Source organism: Amblyomma maculatum, chromosome 1, assembly GCF_055883805.1.
Source record: "Amblyomma maculatum isolate TAMU_Amacu chromosome 1, ASM5588380v1, whole genome shotgun sequence".
NCBI classification, from domain to species: domain Eukaryota; kingdom Metazoa; phylum Arthropoda; class Arachnida; order Ixodida; family Ixodidae; genus Amblyomma; species Amblyomma maculatum.
In genome coordinates, this window is record NC_139344.1 from 139,741,530 (window position 1) to 139,766,874 (window position 25,345).

Consider the following 25,345-nt stretch of genomic DNA (forward strand, 5'->3'; position numbering starts at 1 on the left):
CTTGGGACAATACACTGCCAAGATCTTCCATATTATAGTCTCGAATTAGTGAGTTCAGCAACCGAGCGCTCTGATCGCGAATCGGGGACTTGGGTACTCGATCTTCTGTTAAGCAGACACAGTTGAAGTCACCCATAAGAATAACACTTTTCGCACAATTTAGGAACATTTCAACCTTCTCAAAAAAAGCAACACGCTCAGTCTGATTGTTAGGTGCGTACACACATATAACACGCCAAGCACTACCAGACAGTACAATGTCAACAACCAGTAACCGGCCTTCTTCGGATGCTACGACATTTTCCTCCACAATGCCCAGACTGTTTCTCAAAAATAAGGCGCGACCACCCGACCTTCCAACAGCATGACATATACACACATTGTATCGCGACCGAAAATTGGCAACCATTCGATCTGTATGTTCCTCACTCTCAATTTTGATTTCTTGCAAAGCGATAATGTCCAAATCATTTTCTAGGAAAATTCGGCTGACTTGACGCTGACGCTTGATCGCTGCCAGCTCCCTGACATTCAACGTCGCTATGCGCAATGACATATGAAATAATATTCCCTTATCTCTGGAGGAACACACAAATCGTGCAGTGCTCACCTCAGGGCACCATGTCGCTGCAGCGGTTTCCGTGCTCAGCGGATTAACACTTGTGTCCACGCTATGCCAGCTTTTACTCGAGGCTCGATGCGCTTCTTCTGGGTCGTCCTCCATGCGTAGTCAAGTGTGTCGCGCACGGTAGTCAAGTGTGTCGCGCACGTTGCTCCGGCATCCGAAAGGGACAAAGTTACCACAGAAGCAGCGCTATTTCGGCATCGCTCCTGCTGTTCTTCTATCAGGCGGAATAGTTGGCCTTGGTTTAAATGGCGCTCGCCGCGTCGGTGTCGCTTTGGTGGGCGTCTCCTCCACTGCTGCACCGTCACTTAGCTGGTCGCCTTGTACCGCTTGAAGATGAGAGCGTTTTGTGGCCGAAACAGCGGTGTCTTCCATAGTTGCATCTTTGACATTTTGTAGGGTGCTTGGTGCGTTCCTTGAGGTATCCTCCATTTCGACAGTAGGAGTCTTCTCCTTATTTTTCTTCTGCTCCTGTTCGAGTTGAGGATGTTCATGCTGCGAGGCCGTCGTCGCCACTGTGTGCTCACCGCTTGAAGGTTGCAGGTCTTTTGCAGCAGCAGATGGTAAAACCCCTGCTTCATTTGACGCTTCCTCAGCCTCCACCTCATCCATGACATGTTCCGCAGCTCACTGTTCCTTGCCGGGCCCGTCATGCTGGCGTACGTGGGAACACACTGGCTCTCATCATGCCCAAATCGCCGACAACGCGAGCACCTAGGCACCCGACAGTCGCGACGAATGTGGCCTTTCCCTTGACATCGCAGGCATAGGGGGGGCCTCCCTGCGACTACTAAAAGAGCTGGCTCACCTGCAATACGAATTTGGTGGGGAATGTCTTCAGCTGTGACACCTGTTTTCAGTTTTAGGCTCAACATTCTAGTGGTGGATCCTTTTTCGGTGACGCCTTGAACACGCCACCTCTCTTTCGACTCAATAAGTACTTTCTTTTGGGCGAGTTGGTTCATATTAGCAAAAAGGTAAAAGACTTGCGCAAAAAGTAGAAGAAGAAAGAGACGTGACAACAAGACAGAGCTCTGTCTTGTTGTCACGTCTCTTTCTTCTTCTACTTTTTGCGCAAGTCTTTTATCTCTTTCGACGTTTCCGTCACTTCACCATATGGTCGGAAGGCCACCCGCACATCTTCGTCAGTCACATTGTGGAGAACCCAGTGCACCTTGACTCGGACTTCCTGCTTGTTGGGGTCGATAACGATGCACCGACGTTTCTTGACGGTAATGCTTTCCGCCGCGAGCACTTTCTGCATGGCCTCTAAACTCCTAAACGTAACCGCCCATACGTGATTCATTTGGAATGCTCCCAGGGCTACAACCTCAGGGAGCAAATCCAAACGGGCAAGGGCATCCCTGTAGTCCTCGACCCTATACGGCCGCGCCCGAACGTCGCCGTGCAAAAATACTGTGTTCAAAACGATACAACTTGTAGGTAGGTGGGGCAGCATCACTTCGTATTCCTCGTTATCATGAACATCAATCCTGTTTCCGCGGCTTGGCTGAGCCGCTAACACCGCTCCGGCGGAGCACATGATAGCAAGTCCGTCACGCTCGGTGGCCGGAAGTGGAATCCGGCCACGCTACATTTGAATATGGCTTCTACAGCAGGTGGATCCAAGTTACGTGACGACAATACACGATAAAACAATAAGAGAAGTACTGTGGCGCCGAACGACTGCAAAGCGTGCCGAGTGCTGAACCCTAGGGTATGGCTGCAGCTGTTTGACCGAACGAGCGGCATACGTACGCTGTCGTGTAAGAGACATTGGGTGAGAAAATAAAAAGGTATTGGTAGCGGTGGGGTCGAACCCACGCCTCCGAAGAGACTGGTGCCTAAAACCAGCGCCTTAGACCACTCGGCCACGCTACCTTTTTTTTTTTTCTTTATTTCCTGGCTTTGGTTCATACCATTTCACAAGAATACAACACGAATAACACAAAACAAAGTACATATTGGAAGGTCATCATCAGCCATTGTCAGGCTGGCTTCGTCTCAGTACATTAAAACTCCCGCAACGACAGCAAAGGCTCTACCCTTGAGAGCCATTCGGGAGGTTCAGCAGCCACTTTCTGTATGGCAATAAACCAATTCACACTTTCTCGAAAGTATATTCTAGCGGGTCGAGCATCCCTGTCGCAGTGATAGCCCGCCATTCTGGAGCGCCATATAGAGTGGAGGCCCATGAGCATGATTAAATCATACGGAACGCCATCTTCATTATCAATGCTTAAATACCGGATGCCGTGGGAGTCTAGTGGAAATTCTTTCTTTATCGTACGTTGCAAAACATCCCAGAAATAAACCCCTTCCCAACAATGCAAAAAAACATGGTCTATTGTTTCCGGCTGCTTGCAGATTAAACAGTGCGCCCCCCACGGTAAAAAAAAATCCCTTTCCTCCAAAAACTTCTTTACTGATAACGTTCCGGTGTGTAATTTAAAGAAAAATGTCTTAGCTCCTGGCGACACCTGCATTTTCTTTACTCTCTTCAAGACATCTCTGCCCGGACCTCCACTGTATAAGGTTCTGTACAAAGGTTATGGCAAAACAATGTCACATAAATCGCGATACAGCTTTTGAATATGGCTTCTACAGCAGGTGGATCCAAGTTACGTGACGACAATACACGATAAAACAATAAGAGAAGTACTGTGGCCCCGAACGGCTGCAAAGCATGCCGAGTGCTGAACACTAGGGTATGGGTGCAGCTGTTTTACTGAACGAGCTGCATACATACGCTGTTGTGTAAGAGACATTGGGTGAGAAAATAAAAAGGTATTGGCAGCGGTGGGGTTCGAACCCACGCCTCCGAAGAGACTGGTGCCTAAAACCAGCGCCTTAGACCACTCGGCCACGCTACCTTTTTTTTTTCTCTATTGCCGGCTGTCATACACATAACCAAGGTTGACACACAAATTGAACTGAACACTCCTGCTCGTGATGTTCACATAAATATGACACAGGTAAAAAAAAAAGCCGTTGACCCTATTGGTGTTGACGTTGTCGAGTTAAAATTTTTTCAACTCTACCAATGGTTCAACTTTCACCACCCATGCTGGGACTGCACTCATCGCTTTGTGCATTTCAACAAAGGTGTACATACACTCGCGAAAGTAGAGCCTTGCAGGGCGAGCTTCAGGGTCAACGTGGAAGCCCGCCATTCGGGACCGCCAAAGACTGTGTAATCCTAGCAACAGTACGGTGTCTAGGGGTACATCATCTTCATTATCTGTCGGCAGGAACCTGATTCCGTGTGGATCTAAAGGTAATTCTTTTTTAAGTGTTCTTTGTAATCCGTCCCAAAAATAAACCCCCTCCCAGCAGTGCAGAAAAACATGGTCTATTGTCTCTGGTTGTTTACATATTAGCATCGTGAACCGCAAGGCAGATAAAAACCCTTGTCTTCGAAAAATGTTTTCACCGATAATGTACCTGTATGTAGCTTAAAGAAAAACGTCTTTACCCCCGGAGAAACTTGCATTCTTTTCACGCGTTTTAATACATCTTGACCTAGACTCTCGCTGTACAAGGCTCTGTACATAGGAAGAGGAAAAAGGTTGTCACAAATATCATTGTACAGTTTCTTCTTTTTAACTGTACTCACGTATTCTACTGAAAAACGAGCAGTTAAAATTCGGACACTGCTTACTATTTCTTGAAAAAACTTGGAAATTCGCCCTGGAATACTTCTCGTAGAGACAACAAAATTGGGCACTGCCCGCACGAGCCTTACTTGGCACGCAGTACGTAAGAAAGGGTCTGAGACGTCACGGAGGAAAATAAAACGATTAACCAGTTGGCGTACAAATAGATGAGCAAGCCCAAGTCCACCTTCTCGAACCCGGCGAAACAAGTTATCTCGGCTACACCTTTCCCATTTGGATGCCCAAATAAAAACTGAAAAAAACTCGATGAAGCTTTTGTACATTTAACCTGGAACAATGAAGTACCTGCATGACATACCACAACTTTGCCACAAAAAACAGATTGCACACAGTGGCTCGTGCAAAGATAGATAGCGGCGCCCCTTTCCACTTGTCGACCTTCTCGCTTATTTCTTGAGCTTGGGCACGCCAGAATGAATCACTGTCTTCATAGCATTCCAAAGGTACGCCAAAATACTTCACCGGTGTTGTGACCCAGGTTACGTTGGCAAAAACATTGGGTGTCGATGACCACTCCCCATGCCAGAACCCTAAGCACTTTCCCCAGTTTACTGGGCTTCCTGAGATCGCACTGAATTCTTTCACTATCTCAACAGCCTTGAGTACACTTTCTTTGTCCAAGCAGAAAACTGCTACGTCATCTGCGTACGTCAAGAGTTTCACCTCGTACATATGCAGTTGGAAGCCCTGGACAAATTCGCTTCGTATAATAGACAAGCACAAAGTTTCTATATAAATACAGAACAGAAGAGGGCTGAGGGGGCAGCCCTGGCGCACCGAGCGTTGCACATTTATTGGATCGCCTAGTTCCTTGTTGACAATCAATCTCGTGGTGCAGTTTCGGTACGCCAGGGCCACACCCTCTCTGATAACAGAACCCACGTTGATATAGTCCAAAATAGAAAACAAAGCATCATAAGAAACACAATCAAAAGCCTTTTCCAAGTCGAGCTGGAGAACCGCGACCCTAGCGCAAACAGCGTCGCAGCACTCCAGCACGCACCTCGCCTTATGTATATTAGTAGTTATGGACCGTCCTTTGATGCCACAAGTCTGATGGGTGCCGACTATCTCTTGAATTACTGTCTGCAGCCTGGCCGCAAGAACTTTCAATAGAATTTTGTAATCAACATTTGTTAGTGATATAGGCCTGTATGATGTCACAAATCTTAATTTCTCCGTTTCATTAGCTTTAGGTATTAACACAGTGTGTGACGTGGCAAACGAAGGCGGCAACACTTTAAGGTGGAAACCTTCGTTAAACACTTCTGCCAACAGCCGGGATAGCTCTTCCTTAAATGCTTTGTAGAAAGCTGCGCTCAAACCGTCAGGCCCTGGCGACTTCCCTGGGTTTAGGTTTTCTATTGCTCGTGCTACTTCTTGCTCGGAAATTACCTGCTGTAGTCTTTCTTTTGTGCAGTTGTCCAGTCGGGGTAATGAAGAAACAAACACCCCCTTAAACTTCTCCAACTCAATGTCCCTTATTGCGAATAGCTGCTGATAGTAATCATAGAACGCACGTGCTATGTCATCCTTATCCGTCATACGGCTGCCGTTCCATTCTATTTCTAGTATTTCGTTTCGACGAGCGTGTGCTTTTTCGAGACTGAGGGCCCGCTTAGTAGGGGCCTCGCCAGCTGTCAATCTTTCAAACCTTGCACGAACGATCGCTCCACGATATCGTTCCTCATCCATTAACTCTATTTTCTGTTTAATATTTTTGATGTCATCTTTATACACCCCCGGCTGTTTGCTTTCCTGAGCAACTAACATGTTTAGTGTTGACCTTAGTCCTGCCTCTTCTCGCTTTTCATTATGACGAATGCAACTACCTCTTTCTATCGCTTTCATCTTTATTTCTTGTTTAAATAGCTCCCACTGCTCCCCAATGTTACTGTTAGGTCGCTTCTCTATTTCTTTTATCTTCTCTAATATAGTATCACGTAAAATCTGGTCATCTAAGAGTTTAGAATTTAACTTCCAGAGCTCCCAGAGAAAGTGTTTGCATTGATTTCTAGGTCCAATACTGCACTTCACAAGACGGTGATCGGAAAACGAAATCGCGATAACGGCATAATTTTGACAGTTTGGTATCGCATCCAACGATACATAAATCCGATCGAGTCGCGCATGACTGGATCCCTGGAAATGAGTGTAAAGCACACTGCGCGCACCATCCAAACACTCCGCAACGTCTTCCAGCGAAAATTCACCAATCATCTTGGACAAACAGTCAGTGCTTGCGTCTTTGTAGGCACGGTTTGAGGTCTTATCTCTAGCGCTTAACACGCAGTTAAAATCCCCCATCACCACGAGTTTCCTCTCTGAACTTAAATATCGTTGCATGCTTGTGAAGAAGTTCAACCTTTCTTCAACAGTAATGGGTGCATACACACACAGAACGCGCCATTCGCTATTGTGAAAAACGACGTCGCAGACAATGAGCCTTCCACATGCGGATGAGGTCACGGCCTGCACTGTCAGTCCTGGCAACCGCCTAACAAGCAGAAGGAACCCACCGCGTGACTAACAGCCACATCATACCTTGACGTGAAACGCTGCACCATGCTCCCAGTCGCCTCCTCCCCTTCCACTTTGGTTTCTTGAACCGCTAGCACATCTATGTCTAGCTCTGTCAAAAGGCGATGTACTTGGATTTGTTTTCGTCTCCTCCCTGCCAACCCACGGACGTTAAGCGTTGCTACGCTCAGGGCCTGTTTCATCGCCATTTTCATGCATAAGGAGGACACCGGGAGCAAGGGGCTTACCTTTCACGTCTAGCGTGCCGCTAGACAGTTCCAGAGGTCCCACCGCCATCACTTGTGGTGGGCCCGACTTGCTGTGGGGAAGGCTTTTCAGCGGTTTTCCTGTCTGCCGAGGTATTAGGTTTGGGCCTGAACGGTGGTCGTCGGCTCTGTGTCGCTTTCGCTGGTGGCTCCTCGTTGTTGCTAGGGTTCCCTTTGTCAGCACAGTTGCCGGCCTCGGCATGCGGACGCTTTGGCGCACAAGCGGTGCCCGTTGGCCGAGCTCCGACTTCCGTGAGAGCACTCACACTCATTGCTGGTCCCTGTTGTGCGGCGCCTTGACTGAACACGTCCTCTTTCACGGACAACTCCGATACAGCCGACGCTGGCTCTTGAGTGCTGGTGTCCACGCACACCTCCTTATCCGTGCCATGCGATGTCGCCACATTATCTGGCACTGCGGAACCTCCCGTGTTGTCTTGGGTTCCCTTCGCTGCTTCTTCAGCCTCGGCAACGTCCATCACGTCCTCGGGCGTCTCCTCTCTCATAGCTGGTACCGTTGCCGCCGCGTACGTGCGCACACACTCCACTTCCGCGTGTCCGAAGCGCCGGCAGCGAGAGGCACTTTACACTCGCGTCGCACGTGTCCGGAGCCGTGGCAACGTAGACATTGCATAGGCCTTCCGGGCACTACGAGGAGGGCCAACTCGCCTGCTACCCTGAGTTGATGGGGAAGGTCATCCATTTCCTCCCTGTCTTCAGCTTCAGGAGTACGGACCGTGTTGTGGAGCCTTTTTCGTTTACACCCGAGACGCGCCATCGTTCACGGGTGACTTCGGTTACGTTGCCGAATGGGGCGAAAGCCGTCCGAATATCTTCGTCAGCGACACCGTGGAGCATCCAGTGAAGTCGGAGGCGGACTTGCTGGTCTTGAGGGTCGAAAATAATGCATCGTCGCCCCTTAACGTTAAGCTCTTTCAAAGCACAGATGCGTTTTGTGGCTTCAGCGGTCTTGAAAGTGACAGCCCATACGTGATTTACCTGATACGCTCCCAAGGCGACAACCTCGGGTAGCGCGTCCGTCTCGGCGAGCGCATCGCGGAAATCCTCGACTCGAAAGGGTCTAGCTTTAACATCTCCGTGCAAAAAAAAAAAAGCGTGTTTAACGCAACACGTCCTGTATGCAGCTGAGGCAAAATGATCTGATACTCGCTATCAGTACTTGCGTCGGACCTGTTTCCGCGGCCAGCCTGGGCCGCTATCGCCGCTCCGGTGGAGCTCATGATCCTGCGTCCGCACCGAACGGTAGCCGGAAGTAGAATGACTCGGCCACGCTACCGTTGAATAGTGCTTCTACGCCGCAGGTGGATGCAAGTTACGTGACGACAATACACGATAAAACAATAAGAGAAGTACTGTGGCTCCGAATGGCGGCAATGCGTGTCGAGTGCTGAACCCTAGGGTATGGCTGCAGCTGTTTTACCGAACGAGCTGCATACGTACGCTGTCGTGTAAGAGACATTGGGTGAGAAAATAAAAAGATACTGGCAGCGGTGGGGTCGAACCCACGCCTCCGAAGAGACTGGTGCCTAAAACCAGCGCCTTAGACCACTCGGCCACGCTACCTTTTTTTTTATTTATTACCGTGAAACACAAAACAAAAATACACATGATAAAACACGTCAACTACACTTGAGCTAACGCGTACGTGGCTAAAATCTTAAGTGCACTAACTCATCAAAGACACAATGCCATTGTGGTGGATCCTGCTGCCTCCTGAAAGTTTCGCGTATATACACAGCACTTTCAATAAAGTTTTCACGCGCAGATCGTGCATCTATATCTGCATGACGCACCTGCATTCGTGTTTTCCACAAACTATGGAGGCCAAGAAGCATAATTAAATCATAAGGTGCATCATCGTTCTGCACTGGTAGGAATCTGATACAGTACGGAGTTAAGGAAAGTTCCTTTTTAATTGTCCTTTGGAGGACGTCCCATAGAAAGGCAGCATCCCAACACTGTAAGAAAACGTGCTCAATTGTTTCCGTTTTTTTTTGCACAACAGGCAATTTGTTGTCCATGGGACGAAGATACCTTTGTCATTCAGCCAGGTTTTAACAGGGAGCGTATTAGAGTGAAGTTGGATTCTGCTTCCGGCCACGCCAGTGAACGGACGCAGGATGCAGGGCTCCTCGGGAGCGGCTTCAGCGGCCATGTCAGGCCGCGGTAACAGGACTGCTGAACAGGATAATACTTATCAAGTTGTTTTGCCTGCACTGCCAACAGGTCGGTTTGTTTTGAATACTGTTTTTTTGCACGCCGATATCAGGGCCGGCCCGTACCGGGTGGAAGATTTCCGCGACGCGTTGGCACAGCATTCGCTGATCCCCGATGTTGTTGCGATGGGGGCGTATCGGATGAGCCATGTCTGGGCTGTCACTCTCAAGGCTCCTGAAGCGGTGACCAAGCTTGTTAGTGTCGGTGAGTTGTGTGTGAAAAACGGTCGCTGCTTGGTAATTGACCCGGCCAACCAGGACGTGCGACTGAAACTTCACTGGCTTTTACACAACGTGCCAGACGAGGATGTGCGTGCTGCCTTTACGCCTTATGGAAAGGTGTTGGAAGTTACAAGGGAGCGCTGGTGTGTGAAAGGTATGGTAGAAAAGGGCTCAACTACCAGACTTGTCACGCTTAAGTTGAAAGCTGGCGTGAAGCTGGACGACCTGCCACATCAGCTAAACGTTAGCGGTGAGCTAGCGCTCGTTGTTGTGCCAGGCAGACCTCCCTTGTGCCTACGCTGTCGGAGTACGGGACACATCCGCAAGGAGTGCCGGGTTCCTCGCTGCGGAACCTGTCGACGGTTCGGGCATGAAGAGAGCCAGTGTTCACGTACCTACGCAAGCATTGCTGGACCTGGGACCAGCGAAGACTCGTCCGAGTTGATAATGGATGAGGTGGATGCGGAGGAGGCGGCCGACATTAGAGGACAGTCAACGAAACAGGACGCGCCATCCATGACGGTTCTAACTAAGCATAAGGTGACTGTCTCAAGTGAAAAGAATGAAACTCGGCACGCCTTGCACGTTCAATCGCAGGACCAGCAGGACTACGAAAGCGCGTCAAAGGAAGCGTCAGAAGACGTAATCAAATTTTCTGACGCTGAGGAGCATCTCAGTACTGAGCCTCCTTGTACTGATGCCATGGAAGTTGGGCCGGAGACAGCGGCCTTAATTGCCGCGAAACGTCCACACGAGGAAAGCTTCGAGGAGACTCAGCTGCCAGGCGGTGTTTGTGGTGAGTCGCCGCCGAAAACTGCGGGCATCCGAAGAGCAACTTTGAGACCGAAGCCGAACTTCTCGGCTGACACGCGGCAGGCGGGGAAACCGCCTCCGTAGGTTTTGTGGTGTCCTGAACGATTTGTGGGTCGGCTGCCTACCGAGTCCCGACCAGCGTCAGGAACATTCAGCAACCAAGCGGGGCGTGTGTGGAAAAAAAAATGAAAGACGGTCTTGGACTTCGTTTGAATGCAGCCCGACGTTCTGCTGGGAGGACAACACATGCACACATATGCCGCTGTTCTTCAGAAACGGAGGCCACGCAAACATGAAGGTAAGCACCATGCGGGTACGGGCGTCCCTTTCTAACACATGACTCTCAAGCTTAATTCGGCGTTACACGTAGCTACCTTGAATGTCAGAGGGCTAGGAGCGAGAAGGCGACAATGCCAGCTCAGTCGCCTCCTTATGGATAATGATATAGATATAGCAGCTGTGCAAGAGTCAAAGATTGAGAGCCAAGAAAGCACTGACCGTATGGTGGCTTCTTTTCAAACAAACTTTTATGTGTGTGTATGCCATTCTGTTGGTGTATCGGGTGGATGCCTTTTATTTATACGTAACACGCTGGGAGTAAGTGTAGAGTTCGTTTTTGCCTGTCCAAGTGGTCGGCTTTTGGTTACTGATTTTACCTACTGTAATTTATGCTGGCGTGTTGTGTGTGTGTATGCTCCCAATTCAGAATGTGAACGTGAATCGTTTTTTGAGTCTATTAAATTGTGGTTGAAGGTCGACAAAACCTTGCTTGTTCTTGGCGATTACAACTGTGTGTGCGCAGCTGTGGACCGAGCGGCGAAGTGTAAACCTCGAAGAGACAGAAGCTCTGAGCTGTTGAATGCACTTGTGCATGAATACGGCCTTGAGGATGTTGGTAGTGTGTTCTCCACTGGAAAGCAGCCAGAGTTCACGCACTTTCAGCGAGATAGCCATGCTAGATTGGACAGGGTGTATGCCTCGGTTGATCTGGTTTCCCTATGTACTGCATATGAGGTCAAGCCTGTGTCTTTCAGTGATCATTGTCTCGTGAGTGCAGTGTTCGGTAGGGCAGGAAAGATATCGCGCTTTAACTGGCACCTATGGAAACTGAATGCCCAACTTCTCGCCGATGAAGAGTTCCTTACGGAAGTTAAGACCGAGTTTGAAAATCGTCTGGCTATGCGACCAGTAAGTTTTGCAGCGGAATGGGACAGCTTCAAAGAGTGGGTCAAATTGAAATCCATAGAAAAGAGCAGTAAGGTGCGGCATAAAGAGAAAGAAAAAGAAAAAGAACTGAATGAACAACTTCAGTTTTTTTTAAGCATGGAAAGTACTGTGCCAGGGCATTTCGCCAGAAAAATACGAGAGATTAAAAGGGAGCTGGAAACAATCGACAGCGAAAGATACACAGCGGCTGTCATACGTGCAATGGCTGAAAAACTTTGGGCTGGAGAAGTGCCGACAAAACGAGCGCTAGCAGACGAAAAAAGATACGCCTGCCAGAAAGAAATAAGGCGTATAAGGTATGCCGGCCATATCACTGAAAACGCTAAAGATATTCAGCGTGCGGTAGCAGAGCACTTTGAAGAACTGCTTAGCGCTAAGCTTGAGACTGTAGGCGGCTTTCAAACAGATTTTCTAAGACTGATGCCTGCAATGGATGACGAAAGTAAAGCGCGCCTAGAAACACCGATAACGTTGCAGGAGATAGAATCTGCAATAGATGACCTGACAACTGGGAAGGCCCCTGGGCCGGATGGTCTAAGCGCTGCCTTCTTTAAAACTTTTCAGCAGTATGCGGCTCAGTTTATGCTCTGTGTAATCACTGAAGCTAATGAACGTAATACTGTCCCACAGTCATTCTCTACATCGCACATTGTTCTAATACCCAAGACAGATGATCCGGAGAAACGACTGTTGGTGGGGTCATATCGACCGATTAGCCTCACCAATGTTGACTACAAGGTGTACATGAAGGTTTTAGCGAAAAGACTGCAGAGCGTAATAAAAAAATTGGTTGGGCCTCATCAAACGTGCGGCATCAAGGGTCGATACATTTGCCACGAATATACATGTCGCAAGAACCGTATTAGAATGTGTTGATGCACTCGGTGGTCAGATAGCCATGAAGCAATTAGATTTGGCGAAAGCCTTTGACCGTGTTTTTCACGAAATTCTTTTTTCCATTTTGGAGCATTCTAACCTTGGTGACGTCATAGTGGAGGGTGTTAAAATGGCTTATGCGAACTGCACGACCCGTATTATAGTGAATGGTGAACTGACTGACAGCATCGCAGTACGGTCATCGGTAAGGCAGGGCTGCCCGCTCTCACCCCTGCTTTTTGCATTGTATTTAGAGCCACTTTGCTTGGCTATCATTGATAGCGATCGCATTTTAGGATTCAAGCTGCAATCAGCGCACGTGAAAATGCTAGCATACGCTGATGACATTGCAGTCTTTTGTGCAACCAGAAAGAGCATCTGTGAAGTCACGGGTGTCGTCCAAACATTTTGTGATCAAACCGGATGTAAAATCAATTGGAAGAAGAGCTCTGGGTTTTGGCACGGTGATTGGGACGTGGCACCTGATTTCTTCTGTAAGCTGCGATGGTCTGTTATCCCAACGCGATATCTTGGCGTGTCTTTAGATTGTTATCGAGATGCCAACGTGCACTGGATGGAAGAAACATCCAGAGCGAAAGAAAAAGCGGATGCGTGGCAAGGAAGGCAACTTTCAATGTTTTCGCGCGCTTCTATTTGCAATGTTTTTCTTATTTCGAGGCTGTGGTACCTCATAAATGTGATGTGTGTCTCACGAACCTCAATTCAGAAAATGCACCGCGTTTTTGCTGTTTTTATTTGGGCATCCACATGGGAAAAAACCGCCCGGACGAATTTGTTTATTTCTGTTAAAAGGGGCGGGCTTGGCCTTGCACGTCTGTTCTTGCGTCAGGTGGTTTCGCGATTTATATTCCTCCGTGATCAAAAAGATACCTTTCTAAGAACTGTGATGCAAGTGCGATTGCAGAGACTGCTCCCTGAATGGATTGTGTCATGTGAAAGCATGCCTGGTACTGTGACTGGCTACCTGCGCGAGGTTGTTTTTTCGTGCAAGTTGCTGGAAGTACGGTTTTCTTTTGATTACCTTTTCAATGTTCCCAGGAAAAAACTGTATAAAGGTCTCATTGACGTGATGCTGCCGGTGCCTTTTTACCGGGCATTACACTATGGAGGCCCAGGGCAGGACGTTTTGAAAAGAGTTAAGAAGATGCCCGTGAGGCCATCTGCTAAAACGTTCCTTTTCAAACTTCACTCTAATACGCTCCCTGTTAAAACCTGGCTGAATGAAAAAGGTATCTTCGTCCCATGGACAACAAATTGCCTGTTGTGCAAAAAACCGGAGACAATTGAACACGTTTTCTTACAGTGTTGGGATGCTGTCTTTCAATGGGACGTCCTCCAAAGGACAATTAAAAAGGAACTACCCTTAACTCCGTACGGTATCAGATTCCTACCAGTGCCGAACGATGATATACCTTATGATTTAATTATGCTTCTTGGCCTCCATAGTTTGTGGAAAACACGAATGCAGGTGCGACATGCAGATATAGAGACACGATCTGCGCGTGACAACTTTATTGAAAGTGCGGTGTATATACGAGACACTTTCAGGATGCAGCAGGATCCACCACAATGGCAATGTCTGTTTGATGAGTTGGTGCACCTGAAAAGATTTTAGCCGCGTACGCGTTAGCTCAAGTGTAGTTGACGTGTTTTATCATGTGTATTTTGTTTTGTGTTTCACGGCAATAAAGGAAAAAAAAAGTATTAGAGTGAAGTTTGAAAAGGAACGCTTCAGCAGATGGCCTCACGGCCATCTTCTTAATTCTTTTCAAAACGTCCTGCCTGGGCCTCCACAGTGTAATGCCCGGTAAAAAGGCACCGGTAGCATCAAGTCAATGAGATCTTTATATAGTTTTTTTTTTCTGATAACATCGTAAAGGTAATCAAAAGAAAACCGCACTTCAAGCAACTTGCACGAAAAAACAACCTCGCGCAGGTAGCCAGTCACGGTACCAGGCATGTTTTCACATGACACAATCCATTCAGTTAGCAGTCTCTGCAATCGCACTTGCATCATAGTTCTTAGAAAGGTATACCTTTTTGATCACGGAGGAATATAAATCTTGAAACCACTTGACGCAAGAACAAATGTGCAAGGCCAAGCCCACCCTTTTTAACAGAAATAAACATATTCGTTCGGGCGGCTTTTTTCCGTGTGGATGTCCAAATAAAAACAGCAAAAACGCGGTGCATTTTCTGAATTGAGGTTCGTGAGACACACAACACATTTATGAGGTACCACAGCCTCGAAATAATAAAAACATTGCAAATAGAAGCGCGCGAAAACATTAAGAGTTGCCTTCCTTGCCACGCATTCCCTTTTCCTTCGCTCTGGATGTTTCTTTCAACCAGTGCACGTTGGGATCTCGATAGCAATCTAAAGGCACGCGAGATATCGCGTTAGGAGAGCAGACCATCGCAGCTTACAGAAGAAATCAGGTGCCACGTCCCAATCACCGTGCCAAAACCCAGAGCTTTTCTCCCAATTGATCTTACATCCGGTTTGATCACAAAATGTTTGAACGACACTCGTGACTTCACAGATGCTCTTTCTGGTTGCACAAAAGACTGCCATGTCATCAGCGTATGCTAGCATTTTCACATGTGCTGATTGCAGCTTCAATCCTAAAATGCGATCGCTATCAATGATAGCCAAGCAAAGTGGCTCTAAATACAGTGCAAAAAGCAGGGGTGAGAGCGGGCAGCCCTGCCTTACTGATGACCGTACTGCGATGTTGTCAGTCAGTTCACCATACACTATAATACGGGTCGTGCAGTTCGCATAAGCCATTTTAACACCCTCCACTATGACTTCAAGGTTAGAATACTCCAAAATGGAAAAAAGAATTTCGTGAGAAACACGGTCAAAGGCTTCCGCCAAATCTAATTGCATCCTGGCTATCTGACCACCGAGTGCATCAACACATTCTAATACGGTTCTTGCGACATGTATATTCGTGGCAATGGATCGACCCTTGACGCCACACGTTTGATGAGACCCAACCAGTTTTTTTTTATTACGCTTTGCAGTCTGTTTGCTAAAACCTTCATGTACACCTTGTAGTCAACATTGGTGAGGCTTATCGGTCGATATGACCCCACCAACAGTCGTTTCTCCGGATCATCTGTCTTCGGTATTAGCACAATGTGCGATGTAGTAAAAGACAATGGAACAGTATTACGTTCATAAGCTTCAGCGATTACATCGAGCATCCGCATACTGCTGAAAAGTTTTAAAGAAGGCAACGCTTAGACCATCCGGCCCAGAGGCTTTCCCGGGTGTCAGGTCATCTATTGCAGATTCTATCTCCTGCTACGTTATCGGTGTTTCTAGGCGCGCTTTACTTCCGTCATCCAGTGCAAGCATCAGTCTTAGAAAGGCTGTTTGAAAGCCGCCTACAGTCTTAAGCTTAGCGCTAAGCAGTTCTTCGAAGTGCTCTGCTACCGCGCGCTGAATATCTTTAGTATCTTCTGTGATATGGCCGGCATACCTTATACTCCTAATTTCCTTCTGGCAGGTGTATCTTTTCTCGTCTGCTAGCGCTCGTTCTGTCGGCACTTCTCCAGCCCAAAGTTTTTCAGCCCTTGCACGTATGACAGCCGCTGTGTATCTTTCGCTGTCGATTGTTTCCAGCTCACTTTTAAGCTCTCGTATTTTACTGGCGAAATTCCCTGGCACAGTACTTTCCATGCTCAAAAAAGAAAAATCTAGTTGTTCATTCAGTTCGTTTTCTTTTTCTTTCTCTTTATACCGCACTTTACTAGTCTTTTCTATGGTTTTCAATTTGACCCACTCTTTGAAGCTGTCCCATTCCGCTACAAAACGTACTGGTCGCATAGCAAGACGATTTTCAAACTCGGTCTTAACTTCCGTAAGGAACTCTGCATCGGCGAGAAGTTTGGCATTCAGTTTCCATAGGTACCAGTTAAAGCGCGATTTCATTCCTTTCCTACTAAACACTGCACTCACGAGACAGTGATCGCTGAAAGACACAGGTTTGACTTCATATGCAGTACATAGGGAAACAAGATCAACCGAGGCATACACCCTGTCCAATCTAGCATGGCTATCTCGCTGAAAGTGCGTGAACTCTGGCTGGTTTCCAGTGGAGAACACACTACCAACATCCTCAAGGCCATACTCATGCACAAGAGCATTCAACAGCTCGGAGCTTCTGTCTCTTCGAGGTTTACACTTCGCCGCTCGGTCCACAGCTGCGCACACATAGTTGTAGTCACCAAGTACAAGCAAGATTTTGTCGACCTTCAACCACAACTCAATAGCCTTAAAAAACAATTCACGCTCACATTCTGAATTGGGAGCATACACACACACAACACGCCAGAATAATTAGAGTAGGTAAAATCACTAACCAAAAGCCGACCGTTTGGACAGGCAAAAACGGACTCTCTTACTCCCAGCGTGTTACGTATAAATAAAAGGCATCCACCTGATACACCAACAGAATAGTATACGCACAAATAAACGTTTGTTTGAAAAGAACCCACCATATGGTCAGTGCTTTCTTGGCTCTCAAGCTTTGTTTCTTGCACAGCTGCTATATCTATATCATTATCTAAAAGGAGGCGACTGAGCTGGCATTGTCGCCTTCTCGCTCCCAGCCCTCTGACATTCAAAGTAGCTACGTGTAACGGCGAATTAAGCTTGAGAGTCATGTATTACAAAGAGACGCAGAGACGCCCGTATCCGCATGGTGCCTACCTTCATGGTTGCGTGGCCCCCGCTTCTGACGGACAGCGGCGTATGTATGCATGTAATGTCCTCCCAGCAGAACGTCGGGATGCATTCAAACGAAGTCCAAGCACTTTGTTTCATTTTTGCTCACACAAGCACCGCTTGGTTGCAGAAGGTTCTTGACGCTGGTCGGTAGGCAGCCGTCCCACAAATCGTTCAGGACACCACAAAATATACGGTTTCCCCACCTGCCGCGTGTCGACCGAGAAGTTCGGCTTCGGTCTTAACGTTGCTCTTCGAATGCCCGAAGTTTTCGGCGGCGGCTCTCCACAAACACCGCCTGGCAGCTGAGTCTCCTCGACGCTTTGTTCGTGCGGACGCTTCGCGGCAATTAAGGCTGCTGTCTCCGGCCCAACCTCTATGACATCAGTACAGGGAGGCTCAGTACCGAGATGCTCCTGAGCGTCAGAAAAATCGTTTACAACTTGTGACGCTTCTTTTGACGCAGCTTCATGGTCCTGTGACGGAACTTGCAAGGCTTGCCGAATTTCATTCTCATGACTCGGGACCGTCACCTTATGTTTTGTTAAAACAGTCATGGAATGCGAGTCCTGTTTTGTTGACTGACCTCTAATGTCAGCAGCCTCCTCCGCATCCGCCTCGTCCATAATTAACTAATTAACTCGGACGAGTCTTCGCTGGTCCCAGGTCCGGCAATGCTAGCGTAGGTACGATGCACACTGGCTGTCTTCATGCCAGAACCGTCGACAGGTTCCGCAGCGAGGAACCCGGCACTCTTTGCGGATGTGGCCCGTACTCCGGCAGGGTAGGCACAACGGGGGTCTGCCTGGCACAATGACGAGCGCCAGCTCACCGCTAACATTCACCTGATGCCGCAGGTCGTCAAGCTTCATGCCAGCTTTCAGCTTCAGCGTGACGAGTCTAGTTGTAGAGCCCTTTACTAGCACACCTTTAACACGCCAGCGCTCTCGGGAAACTTCCGACACCTTTCTGTACGGCGCAAATGCAGCACGAACATCTTCGTCTGGCATGTTGTGTAGCAGCCAGTGAAGTTTGAGTCGCACGTCCTGGTTCGCCGGGTCAATCACCAAGCAGCGACCGTTTTTCACACACAGCTCACCTACACTTACAATCTTGTTCACCGCTTCAGTATCCTTGAGAGTGACGGCCCAGACGTGGCTCATCCGATACGTCCCCATTGCGATAACATCGGGGATTAGCGAGTGTTGTGCTAAAACATCCCGGAAATCTTCCACCCGGTACGGGCCGGCCCTGATATCGGCGTGAAAAAAAAAAAATGGTGCTCAAAACAAACCGACCTGTTGGCAGTGCAGGCAAAACAACCTGGTAAATATTGTCCTGTTCAGCAGTCCTGTTACCGCGGCTTGACATGGCCGCCGAATCCACTCCTGAGGAGCCCTGCATCCTGCGTCCGTTCGCTGACGTGGCCGGAAGGAGAATCCTCGGCCACGCTACCTTCGAATATGGCTTCTACAGCAGGTGGATCCAAGTTACTTGACGACAATACACGATACACAATACAACTAAACGCCCTGTTGCCAAACTAGGCAAAACAACTTGGTACTCGTTGTCCGAGGCAGTATTCTTGTTTGCGCGGCCCTGCTGGACCGCTGAAGCCGCTCCTGTGGAGCCCTGCATCCTGCGTCCGTTCACTAGCGTGGCCGGAAGCAGAATCCTCGGCCACGCTTCATTTTTTTTTCTTTATTGCCGAATTTATTATCAGATATTTCACATATAGAATATCCCACACACACACACACACACACACACACACACACACACACACACACACACACACACACACACACACACACACACACACACACACACACACACACACACACACACACACACACACACACACACACACACACACACACACACACACACACACACACACACACACACACACACACACACACACACACACACACACACACACACACACACACACACACACACACACACACACACACACACACACACACACACACACACACACACACACACACACACACACACACAGAGAGAGAGTGAATATTACGCGACAAATACACTACATGGGTTAAAACCACGCGATTTGGGCTGCGTGATCCATTACAAATCAGTCATTTGCAGCAACACTTCCATTCTCGGAAGCCACTCAGGCACTTCGTCTTGTGTCTTGAGAACTTCAATAACACTCGCAACGGCTTCGAGAAAATACTGCCGTATTTTCCTCGCATCAACGTCTGCATGCCTGAAAGCCATTCTGGATCGCCAGGTACTGTGCAGGCCCAATAACATGATCATGTCCAGCGGTAGCCCATCATCATCTTCAATAGGTAAAAATCGAATTCCGGAAGGATCCACGGGTAGGTCTTTTTTAATTGTTCGTTGTAGAATGTCCCAGAAGAAAAAGGCTTCCCAACAGTATAAGAAAACGTGTTCGATAGTTTCCGGTTTGCGGCATATGAAGCAGTGATTTCCCCAAGGTACAAAAAATCCTTTTTCTAAATAAGTCTTATCTTCTAGTGTATTGGTATGGAGTTTGAAAAAGAAAGTTTTTGTTCCCCCTGGTACAGCCATATTTTTTACTCGTTTAAGGACTGACTTCCATGGACTTGCACAGTACAACGATCTGTACAATGGGATCGGGAGAAAGACATCGCACAAGTCCTTGTAAAGTTTCTTTTGCGTCACAGTTGATAAATATTCAAACGAAAAACGGGCTTGCCATACACGACATGACATGTACACTTCTTTAAGGATTCCGAAAATCCTCCCTTGCATGCTCGCCAAACTTACAACAAAATTTGGTAGCACTCTGTTCAATCTAACCTGACACACAGTTCGTAAAAATGGGTCCTTTGTATCACGAAAGAACATAAAACGATTAACCACTTGGCGCAAATACAAATGCGCCAAACCAACTCCTCCCGAGCGGACGCGATGAAACAAGCTGGTTTGGCGGGTGCGCTCCCAAGTACTTCCCCACACAAACATGGCGAACACACGGTGAAATCTCTGCACATTCACACGAGAACAATGCAGTACTTGTAACACGTACCATATCTTGGTAACAAGAAATAAATTACAAATCGTTGCACGTGCAAACATAGACCAACCGAATCCTTTTAGTCTGTCGGCCTTCTCACGTACTTCTAAAACCTGCTGGTTCCAGTTTGACTCACTGTATTGGTAGTTTTCCAGTGGCACTCCTAAATACTTCACTGGGGTTGTTACCCAAGGCATGTTCACAAAATTCGCAGGGTTGTGTGCCACTCTCCATGACAGAAACCCAGACACTTATTCCAGTTCACCGCACTACCACTAAAAGAACAAAAGTCCTTCACCAATTTGATAACACTGCGAATGCTTTCGTAGTCGGTACAGAAGACGGCAAAGTCATCGGCATACGCAAGTATGCGGACCTCTGCTGCATGCAAACGAAAACCTCGGATACTGCTGCTCTCGATAATGCTCAGACAAAATGGTTCAATATACAAGCAGAAAAGCAATGGCGACAGGGGGCAGCCTTGACGCACAGAGCCTTGCACTTTGGTGCGCTCACCCATCTTCTTATTTACTATCAGGCGCGTCGTGCACCCTCTGTACGCCTTTGCGACTCCTTTGCAAATAACTGAGCCCACCTTTTGCATGCTCTAAAATTGATAACAAGACATCATGCGGCACCTTGTCGAAAGCTTTCTCTAGGTCAAGCTGGAGCATGGCAACACTCATGCAAGGCATCGCAACACTCCAGCACAGACCGTGCCTTGTGGATATTAGTATATATGGTTCGGCCTTTAATGCCGCAGGTCTGATGCGGTCCTACTAATTCTTCCATTACAGTTTGAAGTCTTTTAGCAAGAATTTTCATGAAGATCTTATAATCTGTGTTCGTCAGGGATATTGGTCTGTAAGCGGTAACTTGTTGAAGCTTGGCTTCGTCAACGTTTTTTTTGGTATTAAAATTGTATGGGCTGTTAGAAAAGACGGTGGAAGCATATCTTTGTCATAGACCTCAATAAATAATGTAGTCAAAAGTGGGGCGAAATAGTCTGAATTCTTTATAAAGGGCGGCTGCAAGCCCGTCTGGTCCTGGATATTTTTCAGGGTTAAGGTCTTCTATGGCTTTATTTACTTCTCCTTAGGAGATTGGCAGCTCTAAACGTTTTTTTTTTGTTTCGTTTGTGGACTTGAATTGTTCGATTTTACCTTCTGTGTGACTAAAAAGTCCGCTGTAGTATTCATAAAAGGCCCTCTCTATATTCGATTTATCTGAATAGAGTACACCTTTCCATTCTATTTTTGATATGTGATTCTTGCTGGCGTGCTTCTTTTCTAATCCAAGAGCACGTTTTGTGGTCATTTCGCCCGCTAACAGGCGCTGGGCCCTCGCCCTCACCATCGCACCTTGATACCTCTCCGTATCTATTGCCTCCAATAATTCTGCTTGACGGAGCGGATTTCTTCCATGCACGAGCCCGGCTGCTTGCACTCATGCGTCAGTAGAAACGTGAGGTCGTTTCTAAGCGCCTTTTTTTTTACCTTTTCTTTCTGTTTTATAGTACACGATCGTTCAATCGCATTCATCTTTATTTCTTGTTTAAATCTTTCCCATTTTTCCCTTTGAGATTCATTACTGGCAGATTGTATCTCCTTTAAAGCTGACACTACTTGTCCCACAAAACTATCGTCTTTCAGAAGCCTCTCATTAAGTTTCCAATTTTCCCATACAAATTTGTTTCCTTTTCCATTTCTTTTTCCAATCCCAAAGACAACAAGACAGTGGTCACTAAACGGCACTGGTTGTACGCGGTATTCACAGCAGTATGGTATTAGTTCGATAGATAAGTATGCCCTATCCAAACGTGCGTGGCTTCTTCCCGGAAAATGAGCGAAAAGCGCTCCAGTAGCGTTTCCGATGCAATCGCCCACATCATCAAGATGACATTGCTCAATTATGTCACTCAGACAGGCAGTACTCGCATCTCGGAAAGGCGTAGTACTAGTCTTGTCTCGGGCCGTGCATACGCAGTTGAAATCACCAATTAAAACGACCATACGTTCTGTGTCACAGTAATAGCCGATATTCTCAAAAATGTTTTCGCCTCTCATCTGAATTAGTGTGCGCGTAACTACATATAATGCGCCACTTCAAACAAGCTAATGTGATGTCACAAATAATCCAACGACCGCTATTAGTGGTCACAACGCTTTCCACAACCGCACCCAACGATTGGCGAATCAAAAGCATACAAGCTGCCGAAGTCCCTACCGCATGACACACGCAAACATCATATCGACTGCTGAAAGGGCGCACCATACTGTCGGTCCGGTCTTGACTCTCAATTTTGGTCTCCCGCACCGCTACAATATCTAGTTCCTGCTCTGTAACTAGTCGCAACAGTTGGTTTTGCCTGCTCATTGAGGACAGACCCCTGATATTGAGCGTTGCTACTAGAATGCTCCTTTCAAACGAAGCCATCGCCACGCTACCTTCGAATATGGCTTCTACAGCAGGTGGATCCAAGTTACGTGACGACAATACACGATAAAACAATAAGTACTGTGGCGCCGAACGGCTGCAAAGCGTGCCGAGTGCTGAACCCTAGGGTATGGCTGCAGCTGTTTGACCGAACGAGCTGCATACATACGCTGTTGTGTAAGAGACATTGGGTGAGAAAATAAAAAGGTATTGGCAGCGGTGGGGTTCGAACCCACGCCTCCGAAGAGACTGGTGCCTAAAACCAGCGCCTTAGACCACTCGGCCACGCTACCTTTTTTTTTTTTTCTTTATTTCCTGGCTTTGGTTCATACCATTTCACAAGAACACAACACGAATAACACAAAACAAAGTACATATTGGAAGGTCATCATCAGCCATTGTCAGGCTGGCTTCGTCTCAGTACATTAAAACTCCCGCAACGACAGCAAAGGCTCTACCCTTGAGAGCCATTCGGGAGGTTCAGCAGCCACTTTCTGTATGGCAATAAACCAATTCACACTTTCTCGAAAGTATATTCTAGCGGGTCGAGCATCCCTGTCGCAGTGATAGCCCGCCATTCTGGAGCGCCATATAGAGTGGAGGCCCATGAGCATGATTAAATCATACGGAACGCCATCTTCATTATCAATGCTTAAATACCGGATGCCGTGGGAGTCTAGTGGAAATTCTTTCTTTATCGTACGTTGCAAAACATCCCAGAAATAAACCCCTTCCCAACAATGCAAAAACACATGGTCTATTGTTTCCGGCTGCTTGCAGATTAAACAGTGCGCACCCCACGGTAAAAAAAAATCCCTTTCCTCCAAAAACTTCTTTACTGATAATGTTCCGGTGTGTAATTTAAAGAAAAATGTCTTAGCTCCTGGCGACACCTGCATTTTCTTTACTCTCTTCAAGACATCTCTGCCCGGACCTCCACTGTATAAGGTTCTGTACAAGGGTTGTGGCAAAACAATGTCACATAAATCGCGATACAGCTTTTTTCGTTTTACAGTGGACAAATATTCATTAGAAAAACGCACTGAAAGAAATCTTACACTATAGCGACGACCTCCCTGTAATAACCAAAAATCCCACCCGTAGCTTCTTCGGTGGAGACAACAAACTCCGGCAGTAGGCGCCGTAGCCTAACTTGGCAGACGGTGCGTAAGAAAGGGTCCGAAGCATCCCGAAAAAACAAAAACCGGTTGACCACCTGCCGTAAAAACAGATGGCCGAGTCCCAAACCGCCGTCTTTTACCCGACGGAACAAATTCGTCCTGCTGCAGCATTCCCATTTACCTGCCCAAACAAAAACGGCGAAAATCCTGTGTAACTTCTGTACGTTTACGCGCGAACAACTCAAAACTTGCATTGCGAACCAGAGTTTGCTGATAAAAAAAAGATTGCATACAGTAGCTCTGGCAAAAATCGACATGTTGGCGCCTTTCCACTTCTCGGCTCTCTCCCGTAGTTCGGTCATTTGCCCTTTCCAATAATGCTCGCTTTCGCGGTAGGCATCCAGCTCGACGCCCAAGTACTTGGTCGGTATGTCTGTCCACGTAACATTGGCAAAGCGATCTGGTTTCGACGGCCACTGTCCATGCCAGAGCCCAAGGCACTTGGCCTAGTTCACCCCGCTACCGGTAACTTGAGAGAACTCACGGATACATTTGACAGCCTCGGTGACACTCTCCTGGTCAACCGTAAAAATAACGATGTCGTCTGCATACGCGAGCAGCTTCACTTCGGCTGCTTGTAACCTAAACGCACTAATGTTGACATTATTCATAAGTTTCATGCACAATGTTTCAATATAAATGCAAAACAAAAGAGGGCTGAGGGGACAGCCCTGTCGCACCGAACGCTGCAGTCGAATGGGGGCTCCCAGACTCTTATTAATAATCACTCTCGTCGTGCAGTTACGGTACGCCAGGGCCACACCCTTACATATAACTGAACCAACATTCACATGTTCTAAAAGGGAAAACAAAATTTCGTGATCGACGCAGTCGAATGCTTTTTCGAGGTCGATCTGAAGCATGGCGACCCGACCATCCCAGTCATCACAACACTCAAGGACACTTCGCGCCTTTTGAATGTTGGTCACTATTGACCTCCCTTTTATCCCACACGTTTGGTGTGGTCCTACTATATCCTTAATAACCGTTTGCAACCTTCGGGCCAAAACCTTCATAAAAATTTTATATTCAACGTTTGTAAGTGCTATGGGTCTGTAAGATGTTACCAGGCGTAATTTGTCTATTTCATCAGTTTTAGGAATGAGTACGGTGTGGGATGACCCATATGACGGAGGCAGGGCATTTACTGTGTAGGCATCGTTATAAATTGCGTTCAAAATAGGTGTGATTTCGTACTTAAATTCTTTGTAAAAACCCGCGCTGAACCCATCCGGTCCCGGCGATTTACCGGCATTTAAACTGTCAATAGCGTGCTCCACTTCTGTTTCAGTTATCTTTAGTTCTAATCTCTCTTTCACTTCATCGTCCAGACGCGGTATCGTCGCCAGAAACTTATTCTTAAAAGTGATAGCGTCTACCGTGTGGGATGCGAAGAGGGTTTGGTAATGGGCGTTGAACGCTGCTTTGATGTGGTCGTTGTCCGCCGCCAAGATACCGCCCCAATCTAT

General features: G+C 47.4%; 1 protein-coding gene, 4 non-coding genes and 1 pseudogene across 5 annotated transcripts in view; all 6 read right to left on the minus strand.

Moving 5' to 3' along the window:
* Positions 1–814: 814 nt before the first annotated feature.
* LOC146204121 (uncharacterized) lies at positions 815–2,168 on the minus strand (annotated as a pseudogene).
* Positions 2,169–2,425: 257 nt separating this feature from the next.
* TRNAL-UAG (transfer RNA leucine (anticodon UAG)) lies at positions 2,426–2,506 on the minus strand. The gene has a single exon. It is a non-coding gene; the product is annotated as a tRNA-Leu (tRNA).
* A 910-nt stretch (positions 2,507–3,416) lies between these two features.
* On the minus strand, positions 3,417–3,498 carry TRNAL-UAG (transfer RNA leucine (anticodon UAG)). The gene has a single exon. It is a non-coding gene; the product is annotated as a tRNA-Leu (tRNA).
* A 4,827-nt stretch (positions 3,499–8,325) lies between these two features.
* LOC146204124 (uncharacterized) overlaps positions 8,326–25,345 on the minus strand; it is a 29,131-nt gene continuing 12,111 nt past the window's right edge. Inside the window, exon 3 of the mRNA XM_084604326.1 lies at positions 8,326–8,399. Within this exon, the coding sequence (XP_084460452.1) occupies positions 8,326–8,399 (74 nt within the window). The remainder of the gene's footprint in view (positions 8,400–25,345) is intronic.
* TRNAL-UAG (transfer RNA leucine (anticodon UAG)) lies at positions 8,592–8,672 on the minus strand. Its single transcript has one exon. It is a non-coding gene; the product is annotated as a tRNA-Leu (tRNA).
* Positions 22,907–22,988, minus strand: TRNAL-UAG (transfer RNA leucine (anticodon UAG)). Its single transcript has one exon. It is a non-coding gene; the product is annotated as a tRNA-Leu (tRNA).